The sequence below is a fragment of the Nothoprocta perdicaria genome, unplaced genomic scaffold (genome assembly GCF_003342845.1).
Source record: "Nothoprocta perdicaria isolate Ctin4 unplaced genomic scaffold, notPer1 scaffold_3, whole genome shotgun sequence".
Taxonomy (NCBI): domain Eukaryota; kingdom Metazoa; phylum Chordata; class Aves; order Tinamiformes; family Tinamidae; genus Nothoprocta; species Nothoprocta perdicaria.
In genome coordinates, this window is record NW_020455532.1 from 1,350,141 (window position 1) to 1,362,898 (window position 12,758).

The following is a 12,758-nucleotide window of genomic DNA, read 5'->3' on the forward strand; positions in this document are numbered from 1 at the left end:
CCGGGGCCGGGCTGAGTGTCGTCCTGTCCCGTCACAGCCCTCCGGACCTGCTCCATCCTTCCTCATCCCATCCCGTTGCATCCTGTCCCATCACATCCCGTCTTGTCCCGTGCTATCCCACCCCATCCAGTCTCATCCCGTGCTATCCTGCCCGTCAAATCGCTTCTCATCCCATCCCGTTGCATCCTGTCCCATCACGTCCCGTCTTGTCCCGTGCTATCCCACCCCATCCAGTCTCATCCCGTGCTATCCTGCCCGTCACATCGCTTCTCATCCCATCCCGTTGCATCCTGTCCCATCACATCCCATCTTGTCCCGTGCTTTCCCACCCCATCCAGTCTCACCCCGTGCTATCCTGCCCGTCACATCGCTTCTCGTCCCGTCCCGTTGCATCCCAGCCCACCTCATCCCACGCCATGCAGTCTCATCCCGTCCTATCCTGTTCCATTCCGTCCCATCCTGCATCGCCATGGGCACCATTGGAGCAGCAAAGCTCCAGAGAGCCCCAATATTCCTGGGATCCCAGACAGGCAGCTTTCCATGCCGTTGCTCCCAGAATCCCAGCCTGGCACTGCCCTGCACAGGTCAATGCGCGCAGGGGATGGTGAGGCACCATTCCCCAAGACTGTAGGACAGACTAACCTCCACTTCCAGATTGGATGGATGGAGAAAAGCCAGGGAATGCACACACATGCATGCACGCACATGCACATGCATGCACATGCATGCACACACACGTGCATGCACGCGCATGCACATGCATGCACATGGGGGCTGCAACACAGCTACATGCAATGCACATGCGTAGGTGCCCTGAGCCACTGAGCGGGGACATGAAAAGCCGAGGAAATAAATGAAAAGGAGGAAAAAGCTCTTTTTGGCCTCTCTTCCCATGGCGAGTTGCGAGGGTGTGGGAAAGCCATGATGGGAGGGGATGGAGTGGCGAGGAGGAGGGAGCCAGGGAGGGACACGAGGCCGAAGGCTTTGCATGGCCCAGCCGGAATGGCAGGGGCTGCGGCTGCTCCCGCTGCTGCTTCCCGCTTCCCGCTGCCATTGGCCATGCGCTTCCCGTGGTGCCGTGGAGCTGTGGGGAACCATGGGTGCCATGAGTGCCGTGAGCCGGGCAGGGATGAATCCAGCTTGGAAAAGTGCCCTGCCAGGAATTCATTAACACCCAAAGCGAGCAAAAGCGAGCAAAACCCGAACTATTAAAGCCATGGAGCATAGCGCGGAGTGACTGTCCCTGCTGCAGAGCCCGCCCAAGGCCATGCCAGAACAAAGAGGGGGGAAAATAAAAAAGAAGGATCACTCGGAGCAGCATCCAGGCGCCCGCGCCGCCTTGGCAAGCACTCGCCGAGATGATGCACGAGCTGTGAATTATGCTGATTTTCTCCCCCCACCCCTGCTCTTGCCTGCGTGCAGCAAACATAAGCAAAAAAATAAAAAATAAAAAGCGAAGCGAGCGGGAGCGCGCACAGGAAAGAGGGAAAAAAAACCCTGAGCAGATTGGATTTTAGATGCAGGGAGGAAGCAACATGGCTGGAAYGCCGTGGAGGAGGCTCAGCCGCGGCCCTGCCGCCGCTGCCCGCGTCCCGGCACCGGCGCCGTCCCCTTCCCGGGTCACCGGCCTCGGTGCCGCTGGGCGCGTGGGGCCTGGTGCTTCGTTGGGAAGGGGCAGGAAATGCTGGGAATGCAGGGGCCACGGGCTGGACGTGGGCATCAGCGCTGCAAACTYGTGACTGAAGTGAAGGGAGCACCAAAAAAAAAAAAATCTCCATTGGTTTTAGGGAAAAGTGTCATCTGCTGGGAGGGAAACAGAGCTCATCTGGCTCTTTGCACAACCAGGAGGTGTGAAGAGTATCTGTGGACCCGTGTGCCTGGCTCGGCCAGGGTGCACGGCCAGGGCCCTGTCAGGAAGCCCTATCGGGTCCCCTCTTGTCCATCAAACCCATATATATGCAGCCCTGYGAGGGTGTCCACGTGCATGCGGCCTGCAAGGAATGGACATTAGTGTTTGTGTGCAGCCCTGCAGGGAAAGAACATCTGTGTGTGTGCGGTTGTGCAAGGAAAGGACATCTGCGTGCATGTAACACTGCAAGGAAAGGACATCCGTGTGCATGCAGTTCTGCAAGGAAAGGACATCTGTGTGCATGCAGTTCTGCAAGGGACATCCGTATGCATGCAGTCTGCAATGAAAGGACTTCGGTGTGCATGCAGTTCTGCAAGGAGAGGACATCTGTGTGCATGCAACCCTGCAAGGATGCCCATGTGCTCGGGACACCCTCTTTGCAGCTCACCACCGGCCTGCACCCCTGCAAGGACATCCTGGCACGCACACCCTCCTCTTCCTCGTCTCACACCCGACAGCTCCTGGCTCCGAGTGGGCAGCTCTCCCCAGGGTCAATTAGGAGCTGCAAATGAGAACCTAAAAGTGAAGCAATTATCCCTGCTCCGATACTTTCCAATTAAAGGAGCTGTCACCCTTATTAAGAGCCCATTAAGTCTCCGTCGTAAGGCACCATCAAGGGTACAAGTGCCAAAAATGAGCTTGGGCCGTGCAGCAAGGAGAAGCGGTGCTGCATTGGTGCTTGCACCCACCTGCAAGAACGGTCTCATCCCTGAACCGTGGCCGTCATGCACCATGCAGCACCACGCACCATGCAGCACTCTGCACCATGCAGCACTGCGCACTGTGCAGCCCCATGGACTGTCGGCAGCATCCCGTTAGCAGCCGCTCATTATGCATGCTGCTTGGAGTGCTCTGCATCAGCTTAATTAACGAGGCAAGAGAGAGGGGACCTCGGAGGAAATCTTAATTATATTGTGCGTCTCGCCCTGAGTGGCACCTGAGCCATCCCAGCTCCACRCTCAGGTTCATTAGCGATGGATCGTGACGCATCAGCCCTGCAAGGCTGGTGGGAACCCGGGGCAGCCCGGGAAATCCAAGTTGCTTTATTGCTGAGCAAGAATTTCAGTTTTTGGGRAAAAGGGAGCTTTTACTGAATCAGAGGTGCCACCCATTGCGGTTCAGACCTGGGCTCAGCAACTGCCAGGGCAGATGAAGAGAAAATCCCCGCTAGGGTTAAAGCGGAGCTGGGATGTGCTGGGAAGCTGGGCCCGGAACATCCCTGAATGCCCTGTGGGCGCTGCCCGATGCTGGAGCTCAGGAAAAGCCGCTTCTCCCGCCGGCGCCTCCGATGCTCCCAGATCAAAGCTCAGCGTCTCCCTCTAACGACACCGGAGCCGCGGTTTCCCTCTCCAGCATCTCTTCCATCCCGGAGGTTTCCGAGCGCCGTCGAGGCCATCGCTGCTGCAGAAGTGGCTTTTATTTTTTCACCCGGTTGCTTTCTTTCCACTTTTACAACTCCGGCGCTGCTGGGACATGCAGCAGCCGTGTGAAGAGCCGATTTTGATGCCTTTCTGACAAGGTCAGCACCGGCACAGAGGGAAACGCGGCATCTCCGTGATCCATGTCCCCGCACAGGAGGGGACAGTCCCTCCTTGGGGACAACAGCGGTGGCCCCAAAAGGCCCCGATTGCAATCACGCTTTTTGTGAGCCCCATGCACATGATTCTTCCCAGCATCATTCCAATTTTCCACCCTTTTGGGAATGTTTTCCAGGGAGTAGCCTCCTGGCRAGAGACTGGGACAGGACCTGGATTGCGCTGGGCTCTCTCTGGTCTGATGGGATCAGGTTGGCCCCAGAGGCTGGAGAGTGAAGGGCCAATTCCCAGGAGCATCCCGGGCTCCTGCCAGCTCCCATTTCCGCCTCGCCGTGGTCCAGCTCATCCCGGAACTCTGCAGTGTGGATGTGCTGCTGTGCGGGGTCATTGCAGGTACTCAGGGGCTCCCTCCGACTGCATCCCTGGATCCCGCGCATCCCTGGAATCCTGCGCATCCCTGGATCCCGCTGCATTAGTACGAGCCGAGGGAGGCCCCMGCCCACACCCATGCACTGCTGGGAAGCAGAGGGAGCACCCAGGGCATTCCCCATTCCCGTGGTTCGCTCCAAGCCCCACTCAGCCCTCTGGGGCTCCTTTCCCTACAGCTGCTCCATGCCCAGATGCCCCTCTCCCATCTCAGCAAGGTCTTTCCTTGCAATGCTTCCCCATTTCCCTTTTCCAGCATCCATCTGGGCAAGGTACGGCACCAGAGGCAGTTTCAAAGCACGGCAAGAGGAAGAAGAAGAGGAAAAAATTAAAAAAATAAAATAAAATAACAGTCTCTTGCTTTATTAACAGCAAAGGAGACAGGCTGTGGGAGCTGGCACCTGGCACCTGCTTCCGAGGAAGCAGAGGCCCCGCAGAGGTTTCCTCTGGAGCACTGGGAGCATCCCGGTGCGAGCTCTGCCCTCGCTCCCGGAATCGCTCAGCCCCTGGCAAAGGGAGCGCCCGGAGCGCGCCGGAGGGCTCATAAACACCCATGGGGGCTGGAGGAGGGAGCTGCAACGGGAAGGGAGCTCGAGGCGCAAGGACACRGGGATATTGCACCAAGGAAGCCTCGTGTGGGCGCCGCGGGGAGGGAGGGCGCGCCAAGGACACGGTGGCACCAGGTTCTTGTCTCATCCCCAAAGTGAGTCCCGGCTCTCCGACCCGGCCCGGCTTCCAGCTCTTCTCCCCGCGGGGGTCATCTCATTTGCTCCTGATAACGTTATCTCCGAGGACGCTGGAAGACAGCCCAGGCTGGAGGGAAACCTAAAGCTCCCTAAAGCAGCCGGGAGGTCTCGGAGGTCGCTCRTGTGCATCCGATGTCACCTTGCGTTGCTCGTCACTCCATGTGCTGCTGGTCCCTCTCGGCAGGCTCTTTCCCTGCAAACAGTCAAGCTCCCGTGGGGATAAATTTGCCCAGCCTGGCGGCCGTTTTCCTGCTTTTCCTCCAGCTGGGAGCCCTCTCTGTGGAAGGAGGCATCCCGCCTCCGCACAGAAACGGAGTTATGGGAAAGAGAGGGAAGGAGAAGAGCCCCGGCGCGCTGGGCTCAGGCGCTTCGTGTTCCCTATCCGCAGCGTGCAGTCCGTCCCAGAGGTGCTCGGTTCACAGTGTTGGTCCATCCCGCCAGAGGGATCGGCTAGGAGACGTTCCCGAAAGAAGCTGCACRGAGGAGCAGAGAAAGCCGTGAGCAAACGGCTGCATCCGGGCCCTGCCGCCACCCACCTCCCTGTCCTCGCATCCCACCTCCTCGCTGCAAACGGCCACCAACCCGCTCGGTGCTCCGCGCGCTATCCCCGCGTCCCCATGCCCTGGTGACGTCCCAGCCACGAGCACCACGGGCTGCAATTGCACGAGCGACGCCCCGGGTGCAAGGGGTCGTCCCCAGGCTGCAGGAGGGGACGCAGCCTCCGGCCGCCCCTACCTTGGCTGAGCAGCTGCAGGTTTCGCACCTCCTCGCGCACCTGCAGCTGCAGGACCTGCTGCAGGAGCTCCTGCCGCTGCGCCTCGTGCGCGATGCCCATGCGCTGCAGCTTCTCCGCGTTCAGCCGCAGCAGCGCCCGACCTGCGGGGACGCTGCGGCTCAGGAGCGAGCGGCGTGGGCACCCAATCCCACTCCCCTTCCTTTCCCGGGAGCGAGGAAGCCTGGAGGGATGCAATCCCAAACTGGCCCGTGGCAGCACCTCCCCACGGGGATCCCAATGGGCACCGCGTCCTCGTCACCCTCCAGACACGTCCCGCTGCCACGTGCACAGCTACGGATGTGCTCGTGCCACCTTAATGGGCCACCCTGGGKTCCAAACGTGGGCGCTTTGCTGGTGATCACGTAGGCTGCCCCYGCGGGCGGGCGCTTTTCCATTTCTCCGCTCTGCCTCCCGCATCAGGACATATTTCCCCACGTGCCCCATCTGCGCCGGGGTAGGCTGGCAGCTCGGCGGGGAAAYGCGGGGTACCCATCAGAAAGCATTAGCGTCGCCGCCGCCGTGGAGCCACTCTCCTCCAGTCCGGGGGCTATTAAAAAGGGGGATTTACATCCCGCTTTTGTCCTTGTTTCCTGGCCTATGTTTGCTAATGCTTCCTCTCTTTGCGGGCTGGCATTAGCGCCGTAGCTTCGCTCCGGGCGCGCTGGATGCTCCGCTGCTGCGGCCCCGTGCGGACGATGAGCCCGTGGCCACCGCGCAGTCTGTGCCCTCCTTTCCCAGCTCGGGCCACCAAGGCGCCGACGTGCCCGGAGGCGAATGCAGCAGCTCCCGCTTAGCTCTGCATCCCGTTGCTTTGGGGATCAGGCAGCCCCTGGGGTAGGTTTTGGGGTGACCTGCTTCATTTGGGCACCAGCAGAGCCCGTAGYGGTGGCCTGGGTTAAGCAATGGGGGCCCCGCAGCAGCTGGACAGATGTGCAGCTGCGTTGCACATCTGTCCCAGCTGCAGAAGTGTCAGAAAAGCTATAGAAACATCCTCATTGCTCATATCGAAACGAAGGGGAAACAAGGTTAAAATATCCGCAAAACTTCTATTATCAGGTTGAACCCTGGGAAGATGGGGCCACTTTGAGCACTGCAAGCGGGATTTGAATTGGGGATTTGAGATGATTTGAAATCCAAAGTCCAGATTTCTTGCCTGCTGCTGGCCCCTGTGAGGCTCCAGGGAGCCTGTGGAGGCTTTTGGACGGGAGCGGCTCTGAGATCCTGCTGTGGGATGGGAGCAGCTCTGGGATCCTGCTGCGGGACAGGAGCAGCTCTGGGATCCTGCTGCGGGACAGGAGCAGCTCTGGGGTCCTGCTGCTGGACGGGAGCAGCTCCGGGATCCTGCTCCTTTTGCCCCCATCCCAGCACCGCGGCTGGGCTCGGAGGAGCCCGGAGCAGCCCGGGGCGCCGCCGCCTGCCCGGCCCGCTGCCTCGCCRGGCTAAACGCTCCTGACAGCAGATCCCGCTCCTCCTTCCCCGCTCCTCCTGTGCTGCTGCCGGGCAGGGAGCCTGCGCGCAGGGGGTTGGGTCCGCGCCGCTACCTTGGCTGCCACCGGGCCCCTGGTCCCGGCTGCGGGGACGGACCCCGAAGGAATGGCCAAATCACCAAAATGCAGAAAAGAAGCTCCTGGGGCCTCTCTAGCCCCAAATCCTAAACCATTTAATTCCTAAARCATCTGCCTGGATGCCACCTTGTGCCACGTGCCCTAGGAGCAGGGGAGTTGGACTAGATGATCTCTAGAGCTCCCTTCCAACCTCAACCATTCCGGGATTCTGGGATTCAGAGCTGCTGGAGCTGGGGGATCCTCACATCCTTGCTCGCTCCTGCACCGGGAAAACCCATTTTTCCCAAGCTAGGATGCATGATCCCCATGGATGCAAAACCTCCGGCTTCGGATCCAGCATCGGATCCTGCTCGGTCTTGCAGCAAGGAAAGGAGCYGCTGTCTCATGGGTGTCAGGGTGCGTGGCAGCACCCCGGGGACCCCCTGGTGCCRTACCTGTGATGGCGTGGTGGGCGAAGGCCTCCACGTAGACGAGATAGTTGTGCGGGCAGTGCTTCTTGAGCCACTTGCACACGTCCTGCTGGCTCCAGAGCACCACGGGCTTGCTGAGGCTGCCCAGCGTGGGGCTCGTGTGGTAGATGCCATAGTGCTCGCACGCCCGGCCCTGCGGAGCGGGCACAGAGAGAGCCGAGGGCATTAACGTCCCCGGCAGCCCCAGGATGAATCACCCGGTGTGGGGACCGCGAGCGCGGGGCCGCCGCGGCCACCGGCCCTTGGTGGCACGTGGGGAGCAGTGGATGTCCCCCCGCCGGCTGTTGGAGTTCTGTTTTCCTGCCCGTTTTGCAGCGGTTCTGGCTGTGCAAGGAGGGGCGGCTGCACCGGAGCGGTCCCAGCCCGGAGCGAAGGCGCCTCGTGCCATAACAGCCCCGAGGGCCGAGGCCTCTTCCCCCCGGGAAGCGCCCAGCCAGCAGGGCACCCCCCAACTAGGAAACRAGGCTGGGGAAGGCAGGAATCCTCATGTTCCCGCTTTCCAGCATGCAGGACGGGGGGGTCAGGCAGGATCCTCCGCACGAGCACTGCTGGCGCTGCCCCGAGCGCCCGGACCGCTGAGGCTGAAGCTTGGAGCAGCCACCAGCCCCAGGATGCCAGGGTCGACTTCGGCCAGCGAACATTGGCTAATTAAGCGTGCCTGACGGAGGAGTGGGGATAATTAGCGCAATGGGAACTCCGGGCATCCTGCGGTTCCCGGGATGACTGACGTGGCCCTGAYGGACGCCAAGCACGAGGGCAGCCGGGACCTGTGCAGCTGACCAGGGCAGCGCCCAGAGTGCTGGCACCCTGGGAATGCCGCAGGGACCATCCCTGGAGCCACATTCCCATCGGGATCCGGCTCTGGTTTCCYGCTCGGCTGAGCGCGCTGGGGACAGCCGCGCTGCTCACTCTGCATCTCCCAACAAGCCATGACGGGAGGATGAGGAGCGGGACCTGCCGCCCAGCGATCACTGCAGCACCGAGCGGGACCCGCTGCCACCGAGCGCCAGGACCCGCGCGAGAGGCGACCCGGCAYGTTCCCCGTGCGGGTGCCCGGAGCTCATGGCACAAAGCAGCAAAGCGCCCGCGGCGCCGCGCCGCTCACCGGTGCCGCCAGAGCCCGGGCGGCCGCGCGGGGCCCTCCGGAGCGGGCAGAGCCGGCGGCTCCCGCGGGAAGCCGGTGCGAGCGCCCGCGGCGGCGGCCGGGGCGCGGGGAGGTGTAAGGAATCAAGGGCTCGTTTTCCAGCTGGCTGAGCCGAGCTGTCTCTCCGATAAACTCTCGGCYGGGAATAGCGAGCGCCGGCACCGGGGGAAAGCGGGCGGGAGGGCTCCAGCTCCGCGGCAGCTCCTGGATCTGTGGGAGCCCCTCTGGGCTGCCTGGATCCCACCGTGGGTCCCGTCCCCCGTTTCCCAATCCGCCGGCACCCCCAGGAACGCGGGAGGATGCAGGTTTGTGCAGGCAGCTGGAGCGCACAGGCAGCCTCGGGCTCATCATCGAGGCACCCTAATGCCACCGAGCACAGGGTTTACGGAGGGGATGCCACGATCCCAGCCGCCCCGGGGGCTTTGTCAGCATCAGGAGGGCTCGAACCCGCAGGGGACGGTACCTGGGAGCCCTCGGTGCCCGGCTGCCGCAGGAGCTTGACGGCGCGGGCGCCCTCGGCGCGCTGGCTCCGGCCGTCGTGCCACGTGAGGCTGCTGCCCGCGCCGCGCTGCCGCCGGTAGCTGAGGTTCTCGGCCGACACCGTGTGCTCCAGGAGGCTGCGGCAGAAGCTGAGGCGGGCGGCTGCCCGGGAAGGGCCGTGAGGGGCGGGCGGCCGCGCGGATGCGGCGCGGGACCCCCGGGAAAGCGGGAACCCCCYGGGGATGCCCCCAAATCACCGGGGATGGGGCTGTCCCCATTGGGGACCCCTGTTTGTAGGGGCTGGATAACACCCGGCACCACACGATGGAGGCGAGAGGGACCTGGACACCCTCCCTCCTCCGGCCAAACGTGACTGGAGGTGAGTGAGGAGCCAGAGCGAAGGGCAAAGGAGGAGGGATGCTCCGTGCCATGCTGCTCCGTGCCCTGCTCCTGCATTCCCAGCTCTGCTCCCACATCCCTGGCTCTGCTCCTGAATCCCTGGTTCTGCTCCSGTGTCGCTGGCTGCATTCCCACGGGGCTGCACACAAGGGCCCCCCATCCCCATCCCCACATCCYGCCCGTGCCCGGCCCCGCTCACCTGGCTCTGCGGGGCCGCGCGCGCCGGGCACGGCCGGGACGCAGCACAGGGCCGGGCGGCCGGGCTGCATGGCACGGCACGGCCGGGCTGCACGCGCCGCGGGGACGCGGGGGACGCGGCGCCGCTCTCACCCGCCTGCCTCCATCCCCGCCGCCCCGCGCGCCGCTCCCGAGCGGCTCCTCCGGCACCGCATCCGCCTGACGGTCCCCGCAGAGAGGGGGGGACAGTCCCCGCGCAGCCCCTGCCGGTGCCCCCGGGGCCACCACCACCTTTAAAAGGCCTTAATCCCCCGCGCCGCCGGATCCAGGGAGCCGCCTGGCGCTTTCCCAGCTGCCTTCCTCCTAATCCCGACGGGCAGCGGGGCCAGGGGACGCGGCGAGGCCAGATGGCAGCGGGAGCGGCGGGGAGCTCGGCGGGTGCTGTGCGCGGAGGGACCCGGCAGGGACCCCGCGTGGAGCCGCGGAAACCGCGCGTGGCAGGAACAGGGTCACCGGTGGCTTGGGGCGTTCGGGAAGCAGAAGGCGCCGGGAAAGTAGAGGAGGGAGCGCGGGAGCTGCGTGGCACCTGCGCTGCCGGGGAGGCCGGGCCACGGAGCAATGGGGCACGGAGCAATGGGCACCGTGCAGCAGGACATGGTGCAATGGGGTACGGAGCAATGGGGCACGGAGCAATGGGCACCGTGCAGCAGGACACGGTGCAATAGGGCACGGAGCAATGGGCACCGTGCAGCAGGACAGGGTGCAATGGGGTACGGAGCAATGGGGCATGGAGCAATGGGCACCGTGCAGCAGGACACGGTGCAATAGGGCACRGAGCAATGGGCACCGTGCAGCAGGACAGGGTGCAATGGGGTACGGAGCAATGGGCACCGTGCAGCAGGACAGGGTGCAATGGGGCACGGAGCAATGGGCACCGTGCAGCAGGACAGGGTGCAATGGGGTACGGAGCAATGGGGCATGGAGCAATGGGGTAATGTGCAGCAGGACATGGTGCAATGGGGCACGGAGCAATGGGCACCGTGCAGCAGGACACAGTGCAATGGGGCACGGTGCAGTGTGGCATGGAGCAGTGGATCACCATGCAATGGGACACGGTGCAATGGGGCACGGAGCAATGGGGTACGGAGCAATGGGGACCATGCAGCAGGACATGGTGCAAAGGGGCACGGTGCAGTGTGGCATGGAGCAGTGGATCACCATGCAGCGGGACATGGTGCAATGGGGCACAGTGCAATGGGGCCTGGTGCCATGGTGTATTGGAGCAGGGTACCAGGGCACATGCACAGCGGGGCACGGTTCAGCCCCCAGCTCCTGCCAGAGAGGTGGCAGCGGCATTTGGGGTCCTGCTCCAGGGCAGTGGAGGGGACAGGCTGCCAGCAGCCACCCCAAGTGCTGGGCATGGGGCAGGGGGCACGAAGGGGCTGGAGGAGCCCCTAGCTGCCTGGCCAGAGCCAGAGGAGCAGGGAACRGAAGGGAGGAATCCCAGCTCCAGGAAACATCAGGCAGCACCTGGCAGAGCTGCTTCCGAAGGAGCAAATGGAGCTGCCGCTTCACCAGGCTCCTGATGTCCCCAAGGGAAAGGGACATTTAGCACCAAATGGGGCAAGAGATGTGCCTGCAGGCAGGCCGAGGGAGCCACAGTGGCATTCCCAGGAATCGGGYGCCCTTTTAATCCCCAAGGAAGGTAAGGATGGGGGAAATAAGGTCAGATCTGGTCAAGGATGCCCAGGTTGGAGCATCCGTCCCAGCACAGCACAGCTCTGGGATGGACTCGCCCGGCTTTTGTCACCTTGCTGTCCGTTCCTCTGTCCCTGCCGCCCGCTTCCGCATTCCCGCCCGCTCGGATGCAGCCCTGGGACCTGCCCGGGGCTCTGAGGCTTGCGGGATGCAGAGCCGTGGCTGTAATATCCTATGGAGCACGGACGGCCTGAGCMGTGCCCGGAGACCCGCCGGCCCTGGGGAGACCTGGACGCGCTTGGAAGGAGCCTGGATGCTGCCGAGCTCAGCAAACCCTCCCGGGGCAAGTTTGGCCGCGGCCCCTGCACCAGCGCAGCGTTTTCCGCCTTCTTGTTTTAATGCTCCGCTCGTGAAGGTTAAACCAAGGCGGCGGAGCTCAGGCCTGCGGCCGCCGCTTCCTCAGGAGGAAGGAGGTGGGAAGGGAACAAAGGCACATGCCGTCCGGATGCCTGCACGGAGCCGGGACGTGGAGCCGCACGGGGCTACATCCGTGCCCATGAGCAGAGCGGGTCGGGGGGCYCCGGGCGCCCCTTTGCAGCTGGACTGGGGGCGACGGGCGCCGCGGGTGGGAGGGCAGAGCCCTTGGGTGCCGCTCGCCCTCCTTGTCCCCGCGTTTGGGGGTTTGCAGCGCGGAGCCCTCCGGCGTCGCCGGCGGGACCCCGAGCACCCGAGGAGGAGGCACCCGTGGGAAGTGTGAGTGGGCTCCGTATGGATGCTCCGGACAGGGCCGGGCACGGACACCCCAGCCCACCGCCAGCCAGGGTGCTGTCCCACTCCGCTGCCCCCGGCCTGCCCGGAGCTGCATCCCGCGCTCCGGCCGAGCATCCACGGAGCTTCAGCCGCATCCCTGGAGCCAGGGGTGCAGGTGCAGGCAGCCCCCCRGGACAGAGCGGGAAGCAGGGGGGATAGAGGAGGGCATGGGGTGGATGCAGGAGCTGATCCCTGGGATGCAGGGGGGCAGATCCCCAGGATGGAGGGGGCAGCAGGGGGGATGGAGGGAGGCAGACCCCAGGGATGGAGGGAGCAGCAGGGGGGGTGCAAGAGGATGGACCCCGGGATGGAGGGGGCAGCATGTGGGGGAATGGAGGGGGTGCAAAGAGGGGTGCTGGCGGCAGAGCCATGGAATGGGGGGAGGCGGACCCTGGCATGCAGGGCGCTATGGGGGGATGCAGGGGGCCAGACCCGCAGCATTCCGGGGGGCTATAGGGGGTGCAAGAGGATGGATCCTGGCATGCAGGGGGCTATAGGGGGTGAAGGGGGCTGGACTTCGTCATGCAGGGAGCTCTGGGGGGGGGTGCAGGGGTCCAGACCCTGGCATGCAGGGGGCTATTGGAGGGTGCAGGGGGCTGGACCCCATCATGCAGGGGACTCTGG

At 63.9% G+C, this 12,758-nt stretch overlaps 1 protein-coding gene across 1 annotated transcript; it reads right to left on the minus strand.

Annotated features, from left to right (window-relative positions):
- Positions 1-4,987: 4,987 nt before the first annotated feature.
- Positions 4,988-9,718, minus strand: SAMD10 (sterile alpha motif domain containing 10). Its single transcript, XM_026042000.1, has 5 exons — positions 9,649-9,718; positions 9,034-9,212; positions 7,391-7,559; positions 5,352-5,492; positions 4,988-5,089 (listed from the first exon to the last, which is right to left on the minus strand). Exons 1-5 carry the CDS (start codon positions 9,716-9,718, stop codon positions 5,067-5,069), a joined length of 582 nt encoding a protein of 193 aa, XP_025897785.1. The 3' UTR covers positions 4,988-5,066.
- Positions 9,719-12,758: the final 3,040 nt, after the last annotated feature.